Source organism: Branchiostoma lanceolatum, chromosome 18 (genome assembly GCF_035083965.1).
Source record: "Branchiostoma lanceolatum isolate klBraLanc5 chromosome 18, klBraLanc5.hap2, whole genome shotgun sequence".
Lineage (NCBI taxonomy): Eukaryota > Metazoa > Chordata > Leptocardii > Amphioxiformes > Branchiostomatidae > Branchiostoma > Branchiostoma lanceolatum.
The window spans coordinates 6,127,252-6,150,376 of NC_089739.1; the positions used below are offsets into that span (position 1 = coordinate 6,127,252).

Consider the following 23,125-nt stretch of genomic DNA (forward strand, 5'->3'; position numbering starts at 1 on the left):
ACGTAAACCTCTTTGAAAATTTGATACTCCTCGACAAAAATAGGATTTCTGGCTTGCGTGTCCTACGTGATTTCTCGCTTTGCTGCCGTTCACAAATAAACATGAGATAAGCGCCCCTCCCTTTTGTCCGTTCTTGTGGTGTTTATACCACAATAGTCTTCTTAATGTCACCGTCCTTCAGTGCTGCGGTTCCACCTGTAGGTCAGTCTACAATGTAAGTTAGGTAAAGACTGTAGATAGGGGGTTTCTGAGTGATTTTGGTATCTAATTTTCACTTTATGTTTGTTTTTTCTTTACAAATACTAGCCTTTCCGTTTTCTTCCGAATACGTTACAAACTTAGGGTCAAATTCAATTCACTCTTTTCGATCAAGACACAGCGAAAAGAACGAAAAATTAAAATTCAGTCACTTTCCCTAGCCTTTTTCTCGATTCCTTCTCGGGTCGTTCCCTCAATCGATCCCTCACTTTCCGTCTATTCCCCACTCCATCTCTCCCTCTCTTTCACCCCCGCCGACAAATAAAAACATAAAATCATGCACATTTGTCGTACGATTTTCAGCGAAGGTATGGTAGAATCGACCGTCGACACGAATCTACTACATTTTCCTTTTCAAAAATTGCTAAATATTTCACGACACACCCACGACTGTACCAAGAATGGCCTCATTTCGCTGTCAGAAGATTATCGTTCAATGCTTGTGGCTGGGGCCTCTAAGTATATGTATCAAGTACCTCTAGCACTCTGAAGTAGCCGTTTGGCACCCAATCCCCTGTTACAGAGTTAGGCAGCAGGGAGAAGTTTAAGTATATGTAAGTAAAATCTCGGAAAGATGTTTACACCATGTACCAAGCAACTGAAAAAATTTATTCAGACCTTGATTATATTTTAAAAAATGACGTATTCAGTCTCAAGTTAAATTTTTGATGTCGGCTTTGTATCTTAAAGTTTTACAAAGTTGAAAAGACGAACCAATTCTAGAAAAGTCTGAGAACGACGTCCCTTTCTTTGTTTGTTCTTTGTTGGCATAGCGGGCAAACCGGCGTAACACTGGCCAGCTTAATAGTTAAGATGCGTAAGACCAGACTGTAATGTCTGACTCACGCACTCATACCGGGAAGGACATCTGCTCTCATCGATAAGTGTGATGGGTTCTTTAACGTGTTTGAGGTGTGGCTCTCCTCAAACACGGGACCTCCACGGAAACTAGTGATAATCGGAATACCTGTATGTGAAGAAAAACGGTGACCCTCCACCTATTGTTGTCAAGGTTAAGACTCAGACAATTCGTGTATTCGGGGGACACTGACAATACCCTATTGAAAGATTAGAAGCCCATCCTTTTTGTCCAGTTACATTTTCTTGACCAGTGACATTCAAGGTGCGTTACCACAATGGCATGTGTGTTATCTTAGAGGCTTAATACTTATGAATTATGTATAAGAAAACTACAGCAACAACACAAACATCAACAGTAACACGCCCACTTTGAAGCCAAAGTAGTTCTTTTAAAAGTCAACTCTTTGTTGGCGTAGCCTTCAAGGGCGTCAGAGTGACGAGGCCCCGTTGTCTCCTCTTGTTGTGGCATCAACTGTAAATTCGGTTACTTTCGCGGTGGTTATAAATCGAGGTATATGCGGTAGAGGGGAAAAGGAGGCTTTCGGTATGTCTTGAATTCGCAGTTGTAATAATTCTGTAGTACAGTAGTCGCACATGGGAGACATATTATTCGCGATAGGGAGGTCACTGCGAAAATAAAACCACCGCAAAAGTTTGAAGATGTACGGTATTCTCCTCTGACGCAAGTTTCCGTGCCGCTTGGAGACATACCCGCACCTGTAAGTTGAGCCCCAATTTCCATACCCAGTCAAGCAAAACCCACCCTTTAAATATAACTGTAGAAACCGACGCGTTACTAGCAGTGGTCTTACGCGAAAAGACGCATGATGACTACCGTGGCGCGGTCTCTTGTCCTGGCGGCGTTGCTCGCCCTCAGCCCCGCCGCCCCGACTGACGAGCCATCGGTGGTTCTGACCACCGAAAAGAAGCTTGACAAGCCTATAGAAGTAATAATGCTGGAGGAAGAAGCGGCAAAGAAGAAGAAAGAAGAAGAAGAGACGGTCGCGGAAAGTTCCGTTTGGAACCAAGAATGGTCAGAAGACATTGTGGAGAACGCAGTGATGAAGGTGCGCCTGGTCTAAGTCAACTTTTGAAGGCTATTGTAATGATTTTAAAGTACTGGTGTCTCTTATGTTGTGTAGTTATTTCTGACAAAGATGTTCATACGCAACTCATACGCACTTGAATATACGCACAACTGTGAATTGGCCCTAAGGGCCCCGTCACACTTGTGCGTATATTCAAGTGCGCGTGAGTTGCGCATTAACATTTTTTGGGGGGTTTAAGTAAAGTTTGCGGGGGAAAGTTGTTTTCTACTTTGACCCAAAGTTGCGCAACCTAGTGATCGAACGTAAGAAATCAGTTATTCGGCTACAAACTTAACATAAACCAAAAACATGTTAATACGCAACTCATGCGGACTTGTATATACGCACAAGTGTGACAGGGGGGAGGGGTATCTGCCATCGTGTCTGAAAATAATATTTAGGCGATCTTCACGGATCACCCAAGATGCTCCTGTACACATTTTTGATTCCGAACGGCTGAGGGGTGCGCCCGTTAATAGATGTAGGTCCGAACTTTTTAAATACTGTAATTTTCTTTAATAGTTCCCAAAAATTGATAACATCATCATGCTGTATGATTTGTTATGGTTTTGTAAGTTCTCCCTTGGAAATCAGTTACAAAGTTAACTGAAGGTTAAGGGTTCATAAATAATTGAAACAGTAGAGAATATGTGACAAAATTAGTGAGGTTTACGGTGAAGATTTCTAATGAAAACATTTGAGTAAGTTTTCCCTGTTTAGCGGCATTTACGCAGTAACAGCTTAAACTTGTTGTGCTTAAACTGTAACTATTTCCAAGAATGTTCAAGTTGGGTCAGCAACAGTGTAGGTCGGGACTCGAACCCTGCACCTTTGGTCCAGTAGCAAGGTCTCTAGCAAACCACGGGACCACCAGCTACGATATTAGTATTTGGTGGAACATTCGTATAAATACGGAGGGACTCCTAGTAATGTTTGGTATGTTTCTGGTAGTACGATAAAGTGACAGGTATTGTAGCGGCACAAACACAAATGTTACAGCAAAGCGGGTTTCCTTCCCGTAGTTACGGCTGCCTGGTGAAACACAATGAAGGAAACAATGTTAAGCCTGCGATGAAACCACGGCAGAGTGTCACCAGCATATGTGGCTTATCTGCACAATCTAGAGAAAGCCATCCTTTCATACCATTCGCTAAGAAGGTTGATATGTTTTTGGTGACGTGTGCTTGGGGGGGGGGGGGTGTAGACAGCATCACTCTAGAAATTGTGAATAGATTCTTTAGGGGCGGGAAAACCAAGCTAGGTCAAGTTCGAACGCCTCCTAGCGGCTTTCTACGGTACTGCAGCAGAACTTCCTGTTTTTGTACATCTTGTGTTTTTTGGCCACGCTATGGCCGTGCCTTTTTAGTGGTAGATTCTAAGCCCTTGGGACGGAGGCCTACGTCTTATAGGCGTGGGCCCCCTAGCAGCTTTTTCAAAATTACAGGGGGCGATTGTGTTTGAGACTTTACAAGAGAATAACCGTTTCTTTTTGTGTGATTGTAGGTTCTGAAGGAGCTGGAGACAAGCGAGAACGCTCAAGATAGCAGAACTCTTCAAGAGACACGTGGTAGGAACTAGTTTGAAATCTAACCTCAGATCTTCTTATATAGTGACGTATATGAAGAGTGGTTGTGTGTGTGGGGGGGGGGGGTGCATATCCCACCATAGAAAAGATATACCATCGATAGTTCTGCATGGTAAAGCGTAACACTTTGACATTGAGAAGACATTAATCACCAAATAACTTTCGTATTTAGGCCCATTGATCGACCACATCTTTGATATTCTAAACTCTAGTTTGACGGTTTTAATGAAAACATCAAGGATTCTCGTTCTTCCAGCGATGGCTCTCTTGATTATAACCTTTTTGCCGCGCTTAGATTAAAAATTTAGTCCAAGTTTTTCATCAAAAGTTGTCCTCATGTCGTCGCTAACAGCTATAGATTGCCCGGATGTTGACCCGACCTTGACCCCGTGGAACCCCGGCCATGACGAGACGGCGCAAGTTGTGGTGGGACAGGGACAACATTTCCTGCTGCAGTCATCAGCTTCATTCCACTCACTGGAAATCAAAAATGGAGGTACGTATGTTCTAACTGTAGATTGATAACTATTTTATACGCTATGGCGATCTTTTCTTAAAGCAAATCGCTTACCAACAAGCTTTTGATCAGCCCTTTGATCTTTGACCCAAAGCCATTGTCGCGTGACCTGAACGGAGGTTCGCCAGCAACTGGTCAAAGATGCCTTGCAGTTGGTAACGGCCCCCGTCTTAATTGATCTTTCTGATGTCAGTTACGTAGTTACCGTCATAGATGAACTTTCACTCTTAGACTAATTACTGTTTAATAGTCTTGAGCATAACGCTAACTTCAGTGGGGAATATACGGATACGAGACAAATCTCTCAAAGATTTTTAATGAGCGCTCAGCGATCTCCATAGCCTTCAAATGATTATCTAATTACCTCAATAACCAACGATTTATTCGCTCGTTTTTCTATGTTTCCTGCTTAGAAATATTGGAATAATAAATATATGTCATGTTGTTTGTGATAAAAATGTACATTTTCAACATTTTTTGCCCACGGTTTAGATGAGTCTCAATGAAATTCATATGAATGTGTAATTGAAACAAGATGGCCGAATTATGACGTCACCAACCAGAATGGCTGCGCCCTTGTCTAACGGGAAAACAGAACAGGAATCTTCCATCGCTACGCGATCGCAAAACGTGTAATAATGCAAAATATCCTTTGATGTTCCAGGCCGGGTGGTGTTTGCTGATCTTGGGTCGTCCAGTGAGAAGGAAATCGCCTTGAGATCACGCGAGATCACCGTCAGTACCGACGGAGAGTTCCACATCGGCAGTGAGACGTGTCCGTACCAGGGGAAGGCCACGGTGTCGCTGTACGGACGCTCGGACGACAAGAACAACAACAAACAGTTCATGGTCCTGGAAGGCGGCACGCTGGAGGTCCACGGGAAACGTAAGCTGGGCTGGACACAGCTGACCCAGACTGTACCTGCTGGAGGGCTGCCTAAGGTTGGGCACAAATCTAAACGTTTTTCTACACTAAATCTCTTATCACCTACGTGAAAAACGGAGGTATTGTTTTAGGTGTGCGTGTATGCGTGTGTGTTTGTGTTTCTGCATATCTGTGGTCAGTGTAAGTTGAGAACCTCTGTATGGATTGTAATGATATTCGGTATGTGGGTAGTTCTTGGAAAGAGGTCGATTTTGGGCCTCTTGTCGGCTTTTCTTGGTACTGTAGCAGAACATCTCTGAAAATTGCTTCAGAAGACTCTGTGAATGCTGAACATAACGATCTGTAGAACTACAGTAGGGTAGCAACAGTGCTTTTTGCATTGTTTTAAAACATACAACAAACATCTATTATGTCTTTGTCCAGATTTCATACGTTCTACAATCTGTCGAGCGATAAATATGTTACACTAATGGAGATCTCAATAGAATAAACAAAACAAACAAACAAGTAAACAAATTGTTTCATGATGTAAGATTATGTGTATCTGTCTAAAGCTTCACACTAGCTCAAATGATTTTTCAATATAGTAATCACCATAATAACCTAAGAGGTACCTTCATTAAGATCATGGGCCCTCTAGCGCTTTTCTACGACACTGCAACGGAACTTCCCGTATTAATATCACGGCTCGGGACATGCTACGGCCGTGATTTCTGAGTAGTAGATAGGTCTTTGGGTAGAGAGTTAGTGGTGTAGGTTTGGGTTCCCTAGTTGTTAATGTCTCTGCATTTATCTGTAGTTCCTTATACTTCAGCCAGCATACTTAAGCTCCAGAGGCTATTGATATGATTGTGATGATTTTGGGCCTCTTTGTAACTTTCCTAGGCAGCAACGCAGAGTCGGGTTTTGTTTTACAGCTATATGGTCTTGTGTTTTTGTCCGTTGAACCACAGGGTACCTACTTCTGGGACTCTTCTCCAGAGTGGCCACGCGGCATTCACGTGCGAGTCTTCGACGAGATCTCCGGGACTCACGTCAGTACGGATAGGTTTGACACTCAGATCAGCGCGACCGAAAGCCTGCGCTTGGCGGCTTTCCTCGACCAGCTCCCCGACGGAAAAGCCGTGGCACTGGCGGTGGTGAACACCGCAGATCGCAGACTGGAAGACACGGCCAAACAGAAGATTAGGGAACTGGGAAGTGTCGAGGTGGACTCATTAAATAGGAGGTGACGTTATTGAAGATATAACGTTTACTAAACGTTATTGTACAGTGGTGTATATTGTACATATTTATAACCACTGGCGTCGGACATAACGTTCCATAATCGGGACGTCACGAGTGGGTCAAAGGTCATGGAAGTCTATGCCGTCCGCCAATCGGTAGAGTCGGGTAGAGAGTGAATGAGCTGTGGATGTTGTTTTTTTCGTTCTTATGAAAGATGCCGATGAAAGATATACAGATTAGATACTAGTACTGACCCCGCGTCGTTTAAATTTTGCAGAGAACCCTGGGGGATGGTCGGTGTTAAAGGCAACTCTAGCGTTGCTGTGGAACAAAGACTCCCATATGTGGGTGAGGACGGATCCCTTATGGTCATAGACAAGATGGTTGTCAGCTATGTTGTCGATACTTGAACTGCATTTTAGCACTCAGAAAAAAATCACAGAATTTTTATATGTATCTACTACAGCAATCCTCGGGTACCAATCACTTAAAACACGTTACCTTATGAGCACATGACGTTTGTCCCCCCCCCCGTCTGTCTTAAGTAATGACTAGTATATACTGATACATATGATGTATTTAACCCCATGTTTCTACAGATGCACAAACGACGGGAACGGCTACTGCTGCGGTCACTCTTCAGTCCTTCTTTGGTTCTTTCCGAGTCACAGCGACAAGTGAATGGCTAGGAGGTGAGTCATAGTCCTGTGGCGCACGGCTGTCAAACAATGGGACACGGGAACTAATCCCGGGTTGTGCCCAGAGACATGTCCGAACTTGCGCCCCGACGTTGTGCCCTTGGGAAAGGCACTAAACACGACTTTCCTCACTTCACTCAGGTGTAAATGAGTACGTAGCTCATCTAGGATTAGAGACGTCCCTCGGATAGGACGTTAAATGGAGGTCCCGTGTTTGGGGAGAGCCACACCCCGCGCACGTAAAAGAACCCATCACACCTTTCGAAAAAGAGTAGGGGCATGCCCCGGTGTGCGATGGTAAAAAAAAAAACAACTTCCAGTCGGCCGCACATGGGTTCGCCCTTAGTAATAGCCTCTGGCTGGTTGGGTAACCCTGGCAACATGCCAAACCAATAAATAAAAGTAAATATGAATAGTCTAGGGTGTTGGGTTTTGTCTGCTATACCGGTCTTGGGCACTTGGACAAACCGACTGGGTACATCTGCAAATCTTGAATGATCTGTATATTAGACTTTTTACATAGCATTTCTACAGCAAGTCATGTACTTATCTTAACCCAGAGGTCTTTCCCTTTGTCGTGATTATGTGACTATAGTTGAATATACGAATTGAATTGAACTACATGGCAGCTTCTATGGCTAACCATCCAAAATGGCGGAAATTGCCATAGCTACGTCAGTCTCTGTGATTACGCGTATGATCTTCACATACATACCATGTACCAACGCCTGCTCCTCTCTTCTTAGGAAACCCTAGATGTACGTTCACTGTGGACGGCAATGGCAACGAGTTAGTCATCAATCTGAAAGATGACGTCAGCTCGTGGCGGCCCGGTGACCATATCGTGCTGGCCAGCACGGACTACGACATGGAGCAAGCGGAGGAGTTTGAACTTCTACCGTGTGAGGAGTGCTCAATTCGACAGGTCAAGATCAACGGTAGGGTTTACAAAAAAATTGTCTTGTCGTAAAAAAGAATTGTATTCCAACTCAAATATTGGATTAACCGAATTTTCGCCCAGTCCGTTGGTTTTCAGGATACTAGTAACTGAGGACTCGATTACTCAGAATACGGCACCGTCCCTTAGGGGGTGACTTAGTCATCGGGTCAAAGGTTGTTGGTAGTCAGTAGTGGCCCCCGTCTCGGTTCAATGAAGGCTGGTGGGTCTTTGTTTTGGAAAAGGATGCCTGTATAGATAATACAGCCATTAGGCTACATTGAAGGCTTTACTTACGCGGCGTTTGGATATTACTTTGTTTTGCTAAATACGTGCCGTTTCTGTGTTCTCGCGGCTCCCGTTCATAATATGACCGATTATGTTGAAAAGGGGCAACATAAAATAGACTGAGGCCCACCAAGAGAAAAAGGCACTATTGCAGAAATTATGAAGGAGACAGCCACAGACTAAGCAGAGGTAGACGAAGTACATATATCATTGGTCTGTGCTCCTGTGCATGAAACATCCGTGTATTTGGTGATGTTGTCTGAAAAAGTTTTAATTTACCATTGTTATCTCTCAAAGCTACCGAAAGGTGTGTGTTCTCCTGTTCCTCGTCACTGATTTTGTTGTGTCTTCAACAGGACAAGCCAAGTACACACATTTTGGTGAGGTGGCAGATGATGTGGATCTACGTGGGGAGGTGGGCTTGCTGACCAGAAACGTGAAGTTCCTGAGCGAGATGGAAGACGGTTGCTATGGAGACAACTTCTGTCAGTTCTTTGATTACGACACCTACGGAGGGCATCTAAAGGTAAGAGTTAATTAGTAGTAGTAAGAAGTGTTTGCCTTTTGACGACGCCCCAGGGCTGAGGCATTATTGTTTGTTATTTCTAATCGAAAAATTGGGTAAAGTCCTCTCAAATTTTCTTCTGCATAGTTTTCCAACTATCTTCGGCATTATTTTTTTCTGCGGTAAAACTTGATAGAAAGTATCGTACCTTTGCTACGTTTTACCCTTCCATCTACTCAAAACTTATGGTTTCACGACACTATTCCAAACTCACGACCTGTAGCAAATGAAGTGCGCTCATCCTTTTTTTTTTTGCTGCAGTAGCTACTTTTTTCTTGTACTTTTTTGTACTTTTTCGTACTTTTTTCTTGTACCTTTATCTAGTCCTTTTTTCTAGTACCCTTTTCTTGTCCTTTTTCTAGTACGTTTTTCGTCCATTTTTTCTAGTACCTTTTTCTAGTCGTTTCTTCTAGTACTTTTTTCTAGTCGTTTTTTCTAGTACCCTTTTCTAGTACTTTTTTTCTAGTCCCTTTTAGTCGTTTTCTCTTGTCTTTTTTTCTAGTCCTTTTTTCTAGTACTTTTTCTAGTACCTTTTTGTGGTCCTTTTTTCTAGTACCCTTTTCTAGTCCTTTTTTCTAGTTCTTTTTCTAGTCCCTTTTAGTCGTTTTCTCTAGTCGTTTTTTCTAGTACTTTGCTATTACTCTTTTCCTAGTACTTTTTCTAGTACTTCTAGTACTTTTTCTAGTACTTTTTTCTAGAAGTTTTTCCAGTACTTTTTTCCTAGCACTTTGTTCTAGCACTTTTTTTCTAGTACCTTTTTAAGTATGAATATATAACAACCTATTTTCTAGGTTCTGGCGGGTTTCAAGAATGTGCATCTGTCAGGGGCAGAGTTCACGCGCATGGGCCGGCAGGTCCTGGGAACCTATCCTGTCCACTTCCATCTGGCCGGAGACGTGGACGAGGCTGGAGGCTACAGTCGGCCCACCTACGTCCGTGACCTGTCCATTCACCACTGCTTCTCCCGATGTGTCACCATACACGGCACTCACGGGCTCCTGGTCAGTTATTGATATTATTGATAACTTTCATTTCACTTTATGTTTACTTCATTATTGTATACAATTTATACCTTATTGTTATCATCATCTCCTTTCCGTGTATACTTGCATTTTTTACCTTTGGACATAAATCTGTAATAAAGTTATTATTAGTATTATCATTGTTATAATGATAAGCTAGTTCTCGGTTTGAGGTGTACATGTGCAGCGCAATGCATTGTCGGTAAGATGTCAAAGTTGAAGGCCCCTGGCAATATATAGACAATGGCTAGGAGCCTTCATGATCAGATCTATATATATCCCACAAAAAGTGCACATGCGCACTTCGAAGCGTGAACTAGCCTATAAGCCATCTCACAGTTTGAATTCCAGCGCCTCAACGGATTGTGGGTAAGTTCGGCCCCTCAGGATTAAACTATCATCCACGTGGATACATTGAAACGCTTCAAGACTATGGCGAGCAAAAGGTCATAGCTTTCGACCTAGCTATAGATCACAACGTATGCGTATTCGGAACAGTATCGCAAGTTATGCTGCTGTAGCCTGATTGAATTGCGCTTCAGTGACCAGCCCAACAGCCCATAAAAGCCCCGGACAGCGGGAGATTGTGTTGCACAGACTGCTGTTGTATGTATTATGTATAAGTTTGCGCATACTTTAAGTCACATTCTAAGAGAGCCATGAGACTAACTTTAATGAACGTGTTTGATGATGATTGACAGGTCCAGGACACTGTTGGATACGACACGCTCGGCCACTGCTACTTCCTAGAGGATGGCAACGAGCAGCGGAACGTTCTGGACCATAACCTGGGTCTGGTGACGCGCCCGGGCACATTACTGCCTTCTGATCGGGATGAAAACATGTGCCTCCGCATGACTGATGCCGTGTACGGAGACTACGTGCCGGTAGCGAAAAAGGAGTGCAAGTAAGGCCACTGTCGCGCATGTCGTACGACATGCACACGACAGCAAATTTTGGGGACGTTCTTAATAGTCACAGTCGTAGACGTGTCGTAAGAATTAAGTAGTCTTGTGTAGCTGTTCCAATGGTGTTGTCTTACCATAGGAACTATCCTAACTTATACCTTTCAATGCCGCTTATGCATGACTGTGATTTTGCCATGTAAAACCGTTTTTTCTAGTTATTGTAAATAAGTACTGGTTAGTTCTGCTAGTTCATTCCAGTGACGCTGAAGAAGAGTGATGGATGTCACTCAAAACATCCGGAAATGATATCCGTCATTTATCTAGAAGTAGAGTTTGAATTGCATGTTAGAAGTCTTGTGAGGGAAAAGGTTCGCGTAAATCCTTGTTGAATGTCTGTTCTGTCGCTGAATCTGTGATAGATACGGATATCAGACTTTAATGTCTACAGACATTTGACGGGAGACCTGGCGCATCCCTGTCTTGCATCAGCCTTCAAAAGGGTATGTCACCCGTTAGGGGTAATTTAACCCGGACGGTGGGTAAGAGCGTCGACTGATGATGATGATGATGATGATGATGATGATGATGATGATGATGATGATGATGATGATGATGATGATGATGATGATGATGATGATGATGATGATGATGATGATGATGATGATGATGATGATGATGATGATGATGATGATGATGATGATGATGATGATGTTCACTCAGAGGCGTGTCCACCTTCTGGATCTCTCATCCGAACAACGTGCTGACGAACAACTCCGCTGCCGGCTCAGCCGTAAAATGTTTGCCTGTTTTTCCAACATAGTTACATGATGCCAAGTTGGCAACCCCACCAGGGGCTGTATACAGGCTTTTCCTATGACGCCATCTGCGTAGTGTTGGATTGTAGTGTTGATTGTTACGTCTGTCAAACATGCTAACATGCTGTTGCTATGATCTAATTTCCCACTAACATACATAGTTGCCGGGGATTGAAACTATAATTATTACAACGCCATATCATGTCTTAAATCTTGTCCGTAATCAATTGCCTAAATAGTGCCACTCGTGTAGCGAATATGCAGTATATGTAACGTTACAGTCTTGCCAGAACAGATTATATTTACCACACTCACCACGACTACAAAATTCGTCAGAGGTAACCATACCAGGCTATAACATTCTCCATGTCATCCCTGGGCCGCGATTATATTCGAGACAGGTGTATTTTGGGTTATCACAATGGCTTCTATCTGTATCACACTGGCTTTCATAGAATATTTTGAACGCACTTCGCGTGCGCCGAGTGCGCCGCTGTCGAAAATTCGAATACTCTATTCGGACGTCGCTATTTTTGCTGTTACGATTTTTTGCATGAAGACACCTGATTGCATTGAAATGTTTTGGGTTTTTTTCGGATGGGTATGACATAAATGAAATACAACACGATGCATTCCGTACCAGCCCTCCGGCGGGTGATGCATTATAATACGTATTGTATTCTTTTTGAATCCACAGGAGGTTGGCATCTGGTACATCTTCCACGACACACCGACAGGGCCGTCCGAAGGGTCCCTGCCCTTCAAAGAAGCCGAACGGACACCGTTAGGACGGTTTTACAATAACAGGGTACACTCCAACCCAAACGTAAGCACCATGTAATTCTGCTAAATTAGCCATGTACGTACATGTACCTTTACTCGAGGCTGTGAAGTTTTTAAGGATACACCGTGCCAGGATACACCGTGAGGTGTAGCCAAAAATCAATTCTCATAAGAACACATTCTGCAACTATCCCATATGTGTTAATCTTAAGAATATCTTCAAATCGTAGCTTGTAGTAAGAAGGAGGCTGAGGCGTTGCCAAATCGTTGCCACATTTATCTTTGAAGCACCTATTGCTCAATTGCACATGCATGCAAGTTAACTTAAGCTTTGATTTAATGGTACTGTTACTACTGTATATAGATATCTAGATGATATCGTTCCACGGACTGTTTTAGCGACGCCTCAGGAGCGGGGGTATTTATCATTTTCATTGTCATTTCTTATCACAGCGTGGGTTGATGATCGACGATCGTGTGAAGACCACACCGCCGTCGGCAAAGGCTCCACAGGAGTATCTGTCTTTGGGACAAGGACAAGGGTAACCGTTACCGTTTACCGTTTGTGCTTCTCAATTTGATTAGATAGAATTAAGAGCCCTGTTAGTCTCTACCATATTCCACAGGCTGCTGCAAAAATAGTAGAATCTGGCCGAATAGGTTGAATAATATACGACGACCATAGCAGTACAGTTTATGTTTTAAATATCCGTGAAAATTAAGTATTTTATGATGCTGGAAAACAGCTGATCAATGATTGTCTAAAATTTAATTTCTATTCTTCAGTTAGCACTCTTTATTAACGTTCACAACAGTATCTCGGAGGAAACAGCATCTTATTATTTTGTCAGTACGATATGTTTCCTAATTTCCTCATTAACTGGTACCAGTACTCTGCCTTTAGGTACTACCCCCACCAGAACGCTGACCTTGAGCAGCCGCGTGTACCCGCCATGATAGAAGGATTGATCGCCTACAAGAACCAGGCCGGTGCCTGGATAAGGGGTGGAGACATCTGGCACGATAGATGCGCGTAAGTAGTGCAACTTGCTGACGCGGGGTCGTGTTGCGTAACGGCAGAGTGTTCGGTCCAGAACTAGTGGTCCCGGGTTCGAATCCCCTGACGCCACTTTACACGACTTTCCTCTCTCCACCCAGGTATAAAATTGGCTAGTTGTTTTCTGTGTATGACACTATTAATTTTTTTTTGTTAAACTTGATTGCAGTGCCACAATGTCCTTGTCTGTCCTTGTCTGTCCTTGTCTGTCCAGATTGGTTTCGGTCTTTCTAGTTGTTTGTCTTGGTGTGTGCTCAGGTTTGTTCGCGCTAGTCCTGGCCCAAGTTTTTTCCCAGGCTGGATTGTAACCAGAGACCGGCAAGGTTGAGCTGACCTAGCCTGACAGAAAATAGAATTTGTCACATGGCCGAACATCAGGAACCAAAGAGTTTTATTTATTTATTTATTTATTTATTTTGATTTACCACATATTGTGGAAGGATTGACATAACAGGTGAACTATCACCTTTTCAAGATGTCATCCCAGACCAGACTGTAAGATTTGGACCATCGCACACCGGGGCATGCCCCTACTCTTTTTCGAAAGGTGTGGTGGGTTCTTTTACGTGCGCGGGGTATGGCTCTCCCCAAACACGGGACCTCCATTTAACGTCCTATCCGAGGGACGTCCCTAACACTAGATGAGCTAGGTACTCATTTACACCTGAGTGAAGTGAGGAAAGTCGTGTTAAGTGCCTTTCCCAAGGGCACAACGTCGGGGCGCAAGTTCGGACATGTCTCTGGGCGCACCTGGGATTAGATCCCGGGACCCATTGTTTGACAGCCGCGTGCTCTACAGTTGCGCCACACGACGCCACTAAGTGGAGTGGAGTATGTAATATGTGAAATGAACATGACTGTGTAATGTTTTGTCAAGAAATTTACAAGTGTTTCACGGATGTATAAGGGATTAGGCTCGATCCTTATTGATATCTTTTGACATTTCAACAAAGATTATATTAAGCTTATTTGTGCAAGAACGAACAGTATAACTATTTCCTTTTATTTCAGTAGAGTTTCGATTTTTGTTCATTTTCTTTAATTAACATTTATCACATGTTTGTTCCAGCTTTGTGGACAATGGAATCGGCATAACAATGGCAAGGTGAGTAACCGATCTGCCGACTATGTTTGACCGTAATCAAGTTTACGGGCCTTTTTGTGTTGAGTTGAGTTACGGCGATGAAGGTAAGACATCTGCATATTAGGTACTGTATTCTTCGGCTCATTAATTACGTAGTTGAGGCGCGCGCGCGTGTGTGTGCATGTGTGTGTGTGTATGTGTGTGTGTGTGTGTGTGTGTATGTGTGCGTGCATGTGTGTGTGCATGTGTGTGTGTGTGTGTTTGTGTGTGTGTGTGTGTGTGTGTGTATGTGTGTGTGTGTGTGTGTGTGTGTGCGTATGTAGGTGTGCGTGTGTTTTTATGTGTGCATGACTGCTTTTCAGTCTTAGACATGTATTTTTTTGTGTTATAAAGTTCGGGATTTTTCCCAAGAGACGTTGGCGGGACTCAGCAGGTGTGGAACAGCATTTTCGTCGGTGAGAGCGCGAACGTCGGCACGGACACGGGAGCAACGGCGTGGGGAGTGGGAGGTGTCGAGGCCGTGGAGAGAAGTTTCCCAGGACAGACGTAAGTAAAGTACCTATAACGCTATCATGGAAATCTGCCGGTCTTAGGTTAGAATTCGTTACATACGAAATAAATCTGGAAGAAAGCCTGTGGCGCCCTCCGTCTCTATTCAGACACGCTTGAAGAAGTAGAATTACCCGGATGTTCTTTTTCCCTGAACAAAGTTAAAATCTACACCACAGAACATTACATTCTGTAAGAGGTAGTAAATGAGGTAGTATACATTAAGAACGTTCACCCATTCCTGGATAGTGAACCGAGACGGAGGATGTCACAAGCTGTTTGCCACATCTGGTCCACTGCTTGTTAATCAACTCATGTAACGGAGGTAGTGGATTAATTTAGATTTTGATAAAGAAAGTTTTCTTACTTCCTTTTCCTCTTTATTCCTGGAGAGACATAAGGCCAAGGCTTTACTCTGAAAGTTTGCCGGTACCCACCCCGATACCTTCTTTTAACTAATTTTAAAATTAGCTTGGGTGCCAAACCACCGCGCTCCTGGCGCTAATCCTTCGGCCGGGGAAGCAGCTCGCGCCGCCGCCACAGATATCACACGGCCCACTAATTAGCTCTCACGCGGGGTAGAAATCATAGTTCGGCTGCCAAGCGCTCCCGGGTGCCAACTCTATCTCTACTACTAGATCTTCGCCGCCCAAAAGGGGTTATCATCGCATCACGCGAAAGGTCTGGTATCCAGGCTATTCTTAAACCTTCTGTTGTTTTGTTTTTTTTTGCAGAAAATTTCCAATGCGAGGTCTTGACATCTACGACGGTCCTACCATAGCCAAAAGCTGCACGTTTAAGAAGTACGCATTGGCGTCGGAGCACGACCGGTACAGTAGCGCTATCGGCTGGCGGCTCACAAACGACTGGCACATGACTCCGAAAAACAACGTCACAGACCTGAAGTTTGAAAATGTAAGTAGAATTATTTTCCGTAATACTGCAATAGCCCAAAAAGTATCAAGTCATGAGTATTGCATTAACGTTCTGGCTATCCAGGGAAAGGATCTTAAAAATTGTAGGATCCTAAGTTTTCTCGGGCTAATTCTAACGTAGATCTACCCAATGAAGACCTGCCTAATGCTTGGGTCACATTTCCAACCCGGGGCCCGGCCGGGCAGCTTGTGGGAACGAAAACTATGATGTAAAAGACAACAAAACACACAAAACTTTTAAAAGATCATTCCTTACCATACGTTATGTATATTCTTGATATACATCTTTTATTCCTTGTTTTCTCAAACAGCCCGGCCGGGCCCCGGCTTGTAAATGTCACGGTGGAAATTACCCTGGGAGTCCAAACACCGTAATCGGCGCGCCACCGAGCACCGCACGCGCTCCCAAGCTTTCCCGGCCTACCCTCCCGCTGCCCCCCGAAGACCGACCCCGCCCCACTCTCCGCTGTAAACCCAAGCTCCGCTAGCTTGGGAGCGCGTGCGGTGCTCGGTGGCGCGCCGATTACGGTGTCTGGACTCCCAGGGTAGGTGGAAATGTGACCATAGCATTAGTCGGTTCATATCTGTTTGATCTATCTATCAAAAACGACAAAACAACGGAAGGCAGTTGACGTTCCTCGTTGATAGATACATGACGTCACGACCCTTCTGTCTTTAATTGTACATGTTGCTATAGGCACAGATGTTACTGGAGGCTACTGAAATGATGTCATTGTTACCTTGAGTGATTTGCTGTCCCAAAAATAGCCCGGCAGCCACAAGGTGTCCCTCGGGGCTTGGTAAGGGTCATGCTCGAAAGTACAAAAAACAGACCGTGAACTTTCCAATTGGGACTAAAGCATTACATTGAGTGATTTATTTTTTCCGATCATTTCTTAGGTTAAAACCCGCGTCTTCACCACCGGCGAAGATGTGCCCTTCATGTCGACAGACAAAGATGGCGACAAGAACCAGATATTTCACGACTTGGACGGGACCGTTACAGGCTATCCTGACACGTACGTGGTCAGACAGGACAACCACCTGGTCAGGAACCCCGGTTGTGTGGACAAACCGGAATGGCGAGCAAGTATCTGCAGCGGAGAGTTTGCTCAGGCAAGGATTAATTCTATCACTTATAACAGGTTCTCGGTTGCGAAAGCTATTTTAAACTAGTCCACATCGACGGGTGCCACCATCTTGGCATTCTGACACCTTCCGGTCGCCATCTTGTTTCCGTCTATATCTGCCAGATATTAGCCTGCTAACGTTTCGATTGTTCTTTTCGTTGCTTTCCTCATGGCAATGCTAACTGGCTCTACTTCCTATCGCTAGGTGGCGCTGCAGTGTGAAAAATGCGGTTCCAAACGTGACTAAGCTTGTATCCCCCTCTCATCGCAGTTCATGACTGGAGTAGATTTTCTGATTATGTTTGTACATGATTGTATAACCCATCAGAATCAAGAGGTTACAATACACTGTATAAAGGAGAAAAGGAAGGATTTTCTCATTTGGGAATCAACTATCAACTACATGTCTATGAAAAATGCTTTCTTTTTCTGGATAAATTAACACATCACATTGCATTCACAATAAGTGATATGATCAGATCCAGGGGAAATAACAATGATTCACATGAAAACTCGAATGTAGATTGCATTGCCATATATACCTTTAACAATATCAGTACAAGTATGGCGATGCACATACATTATTATACTAAGTGTAAAAACTTATTGAGACTTATCATTGAAATATTCTTGTTGTGCTCCTTTAATTTGTATGCAGGTACTTTTTTCGGCCCAGCCACCTTTGTCCCGTACCATGACGATCGTCCGTGACGAGTACCCGGATCATCCCATGACCATGGGAGGTGCGACAAGTCTTCCCACGAAGTTCTACCAGCCCGTGGTGGCGCTGCGACAATCATATACGATCCACTGGGACAAACGAGCTCCGGAAGAGGTCACAATTTATATCTTAAACTTTGACAGGTAACCCACTCATCTCGCTTTTTTGTCGACGCCTCAGTGTTTGAGACATTGTTTTTTGGATTCTTTATATTTTCTTAAGATTGATGACAACAATTATACACCATCCACTGGGACAAACGAGCTCCAGAAGACTTCAGCATTTATCTGTTTAACTTTGACAGGTAGCCCATTCACTCCACTTTTTTGGCGACGTCTCAGGGCTGGAGGCATTATTGTTTGGGTTCTTGATTGTACATCATAGTACAGGGTGACAATTGTGCTCCAATACATACAAGAAATAGTAGTGCATCACATTTGTGACTGTTCTATTGCAGTCTTCCTCGGAATTCAAGGGACCAGTACATAGTCATCTAGGACACATGACCTTAAAGCAGGTGACGTCACATAATGTTACAGACATATGACGTCAGCAATTGCTCAAAAGAGACAGGAAGTTCATACTGCCCTCCGTCTCTGTTTGGCCCTGATGTAAATGGTCTATTCCTCTCTCGAAATATCCTGTTCAATTCAGTGTCTAGTACTTTGACTTTGACTTTGAATAGGAAGACAATGACAATCCACCTCAGTGCTAAGTACTGACATGCGGCGAAGATGACAATGGTGATGAATGAATGAATGAATGTATGTCATCCATGTTTTATTTAGCGGAGAATGGGTCCGACTGGGGCTGTGTTACCCTCCAGAAACCACGTTCCAAATCAAGTACCAGCTACAGGGGCGAGTCAAGAAGAGGGTGACGCATGAGGAGGACATGTCGTCCGTGTCCACTCTCACAGACGTAGAGGACGGCAGCGGCAAACTCTTCTATTTTGAAGAAAGCACGGGGTAAGCTGAAACTTACGTTAAGAAAGGAAGTGCACGTTTGGGTGATTTTAATTTCTTGTGTAGCAGAAGAATTTTCAGGCCAGTTTTTGGCAACGCCGCGGGGTAGAGCCAAGCGTGTAGTATCGGATTCGGTTTTAAAATATCCTGAATATTCCACAAAATTTTAAAGAGTACACGAATGCAATAACTCGCGAATTGAATTTTTGGATTCGGTGACAACTCAACAGGGGTTATGGTTTGCACACAGATTTATTCTTCCTAAACATACATCTTAAATCTGCACTTTTCATATCCGATCAAAATGCTCAAATAAAGCATTCAAACCTGAGGAGCATTCTACGACTGGTAGGTATCGGTAGATGGCACACCGGCAGTTCGTCATAGAGATCTGCAGCCTTAAGTGGAAGTCCGTTGTGCCTTGTTGTTTGGAGCTTTTGAGATGTTCCAAAGGTCTGATTTTGTTTCGTTGTTCTAGACTACTGTTCCTGAAGCTACAGGCTAACGAGGTCCGTAGTGGGGATGACTACTGCTCGGATGTGGGCTGTGAGCGGATCGTGATCACTGCCACCATGAAAGGTAACCAGTTTTTTCACAACTTTATTCACCACTAACAATTGTCACAACCAAGATCAAAATCAAGTTGAAATCACAAAATCATAATCATTCGAAACAATACTTGAAAGTAACATTACAGAAGCGATACAACATTGTACACAAAACTTAACCAGCTATGACAAATAGGTAAATGAAATTTTTAAAAGATATATAATTATTACAGGTAACCAGGTTAGCGACTGCAGAGCCTCAGCCTACCCCAGGTACAGCCTGACTCCGACACAGACCGTCCCCATGCCGAGCTTCAGCGGCGCTCTCAGCGACTGCATAGACTGTGGTGCCCAGGTCAGTTTTTTGCGACACCTCAAGGTGGAGCCTTGTGTGTAATATCAGATTCGGTTTACGTTTGAAGATATCCAAAAAAATCCACGAAATTTCAAGAGTAAATGAATACAATAACTCGAAAACTTAAGTGATATTCAGTTTGTTGTTAGATGTTGGCAACACGAGAACAGGGCTATGTATGAGTCCCCTGGCGACTACGCTTTATCACCTCTGTTCTGGACATGCAATGGTCCTGATTTTTTGGGTAAAATATATCATGATATCATGTATCTTGGCCCTATATATATATAGCAGGAACTGGATGATCATTTCTTTGTTGGAAAGTTTGTTTTGCATGTTTCATGAATCAAAACAACTGTAAAACAACAATGACTACGTTGTGACCATTCTTGTACTCAATTCTGATGTTTTCCGCATTTGTAATCTCGCAGGAGCCCATCGTCTTTGATCCTAATCTGCGGTTCCTGGAAGTGACCGTGGCGTCAGCTGGTTTGGAGGAGACGCAGCAAGGCCACAAATCATTTGTTGAGGTACAGTCAATACTGCGTAGCAAAATTAATGAAATAAATTTAGATTAGAATTTTCTTTTTACAGAACCGGTAATGCCTCTCACCTGCTCATGGTTCGATGTCTCTCAGACACCTTTCTCAGTGCTTCTGATTGCAGCTGGAGTATTGCTTTTAGCCAATATAAGTATAGCAGAAGAAGGTGGAACACGATTCCAAACGTGGCTATTAAATTTTGTACCCCCCCCCTCGTTAAGGAAAACTCCAATGTCCTTATTAGTAGATTAAGATCATTATGGCTTTAAATGGAATTAAATTAGAAAATGTACATGCATATTACATCAACAATATTAATTTTCCCGCTAATATATTGCTGTATTTTTCTTATATTCCAGACATAGGTTTTCTGCCTCTTCTGAATGCCATTTCTTTTTTGCCGCAGATAAATGGTGTCCGTTACAAACACCGTAGCAGAGGGTACCTGATTCTCGGCATTGACGCGGTGACCGGTTCTGTTATCGACCAGGACACGTTCGACACACATGGTAGCGCAGAGAACGACCTCGCCATGGCCAGCTTCATACGCAACGAGCTTCCCCAAAAGTAAGAACACGTTAAGGAATAGGATGCATTATCGTAATCTCCAAGCAGATCTAACGGTTGCAAAGACCGTATCCAACTGGCAAAAGGAGTTTTTATAGCCTTTGTTGAAACCGACTTATCACAGATCTTGGGTTGCAATAAAAACTCCTTTTGCCAGTTGGATACAGTATTTGCAACCGTTAGATCTGCTTGGAGATTAGTAAAATACATAATGAGAAATAAACTCAAAACAACTTTCGCTCACCGGGACGGGGTAATCTCCAAGCAGATCTAACGGTTGCAAAGACCGTATCCTACCCTTAGATCTGCTTGGAGATTAGGGACGGGGGACGGTACGAACTTCCGACGACCTTTGGCCCAGTGCTGACGAAACACGTGCGAAACCACGTGTCTACAGCATTTGAGTCAGATAGCTGATGAAAATGAAGACCAAGTGATTCGGTCGAAAATTCCGGAGAACAAAGTTTTTTGAGTTGGAGAACAGTTTATTCCTCATAAGGTGCATGGCTAGTTGTAATTTAGTAACCTTAGTTTCGCCGATAATAGACTTTACAGACCAGTCATTGGGCCGATGGTAAACACGCAGTACACGCGTAAAAGGCTACGGAAACGCATGAGAGAGATAATGCAATGGTCTGTTCATTATTTTCATAATTACCTGCAAACGGGTTACTATCTTAAAACAATTTTTTTAGATAATGACTTATACTATTTTATAGTCCTCGCTGCTTGCACAGCGTTTCCGACACACTGGTTGAAGAAGAGGGCCGGATCCGGAGTATACAGTGAAAACTTTGAGCACTATTTCAACGAATGATGTAGCAGCATCTTTTACAGGTCTTTTAAAATATACGATTTCTGTTTGACAGTTCCGTAGTAGTGGTGACAGTGCGCACCCGGGCCAGTAAGTTCGCCGAGGAGGGTCCCGCAGTACTGAAGGAGTTAGGTGCAACAGGGCCGGTTGAGATTGAAGACAAAGGTATAGTAACCTCTTCATTACCCGACTACTGTCGGCGTAGCAATAGTATGTCTGCCTTTGTCCGGAAATATAAACTTATGATAATTTGACTTTGATCGTAATGCACAGCCCTACAGTGTGCAATACCTTTCTGGCGTCGAAGTCAAATTATCATTTTGGGAAAGACAATTGACACGGATTTCCTCACTGCACTTAGAGGAAAATGAGTACCTAGCTTCGGTTAGGGACGTCCCTCGGATAGGAAGTTAGATCTAGATCCCGTGTTTGAGGAGAGCCACGCCTAAAGAGAACTCACCACACTTATCGAAAAAGAGTAGGGGACCTTCTGGTGTGAGTGGATCAAATAGATATATCCAGATATGCAGCCTGTATTGTTAAGTACAAACCTGGTGTTATGCCATGAGACGGGTTACCACGTTATATGCAATACAAATACAAACAAACCTTTCCATCTTGGTTAGTTAAAAATTTCCTGGCTTAGCCTGAGTGTCATCCTGTTTCAGTTCCAGGCTCTACCTTCACCAAACAAGTAGAGCCTGGAACGGAAACAGGATGACACTCAGGCTAACCCAGGCTACCTGCTAAAGCAATGTCAGGGTGGGCGTTTTGTCCAAGATGCATTTTTCACATCCTAAACTCTTACACTTGTCTCGTTTTCTCGGTGGTAATGCTCACGTTCTCGATTCTTCTGCAGAGAATTTTGCGATGGTTGGTTTCAAGGGGTCTGTGTGGCCCAGCTGGGTCCAGCAAGTCAACCTGCCGTCCGGCCAGGGGCCAGCACAGATCGACGCCAAGATTCCTCTCATGGGGTAAAACTGAACAACGTGAGGGATCCACGGCTGCGATGTTGTGATACATACTCGATAAAGCAGTTGGCAGTGATGCCGGATAATCAATAAAACATCATTTCCAAGCAGATACTCTGGTTGGTGCGGCAGTTCCTATGGGTCTGAACCTATGGGTACTGTTTTGTAGCCCGAAAGATCAGTTTCGAGATTGAATAAAACCGACTGCTCTCGATACAGTATAGAAATGTGTGTATGTGGTGTGTGTGGCAGTATCTGTGTCTCCACGTGCGCATGCTTGCGTTTGTGCGTGCGTTTGTTTCTGTACGTATATATATATATATATATATATATATATATATATATATATATATATATATATATATATATATATATATATATATATATATATATATATATATATATATATATATATATATATATATATATATATATATATATATATATAT

General features: G+C 43.4%; 1 protein-coding gene across 2 annotated transcripts; it reads left to right on the forward strand.

Annotated features, from left to right (window-relative positions):
- The first annotated feature begins 1,749 nt into the window (after positions 1-1,749).
- LOC136423787 (inactive cell surface hyaluronidase CEMIP2-like) lies at positions 1,750-22,906 on the forward strand. 2 transcript variants are annotated; one of them, XM_066412093.1, is made up of 27 exons: positions 1,750-2,186; positions 3,711-3,774; positions 4,145-4,288; positions 4,974-5,251; positions 6,149-6,423; positions 6,700-6,770; positions 7,022-7,114; positions 7,867-8,058; positions 8,702-8,871; positions 9,702-9,911; positions 10,634-10,839; positions 11,561-11,630; positions 12,353-12,481; positions 12,892-12,980; positions 13,343-13,471; positions 14,565-14,600; positions 14,973-15,125; positions 15,863-16,043; positions 16,964-17,179; positions 17,852-18,057; positions 18,703-18,882; positions 19,358-19,458; positions 19,661-19,782; positions 20,214-20,312; positions 20,731-20,891; positions 21,761-21,870; positions 22,565-22,906. In XM_066412093.1, the coding sequence occupies exons 1-27, from the start codon at positions 1,944-1,946 to the stop codon at positions 22,681-22,683; spliced, it is 4,047 nt and encodes a 1,348-aa protein (XP_066268190.1). In that variant the 5' UTR covers positions 1,750-1,943; the 3' UTR covers positions 22,684-22,906. The 2 variants fall into 2 exon arrangements, with proteins under 2 accessions (XP_066268190.1, XP_066268191.1); XM_066412094.1 differs by lacking the exon at positions 13,343-13,471.
- The last annotated feature ends 219 nt before the right edge of the window (positions 22,907-23,125 follow it).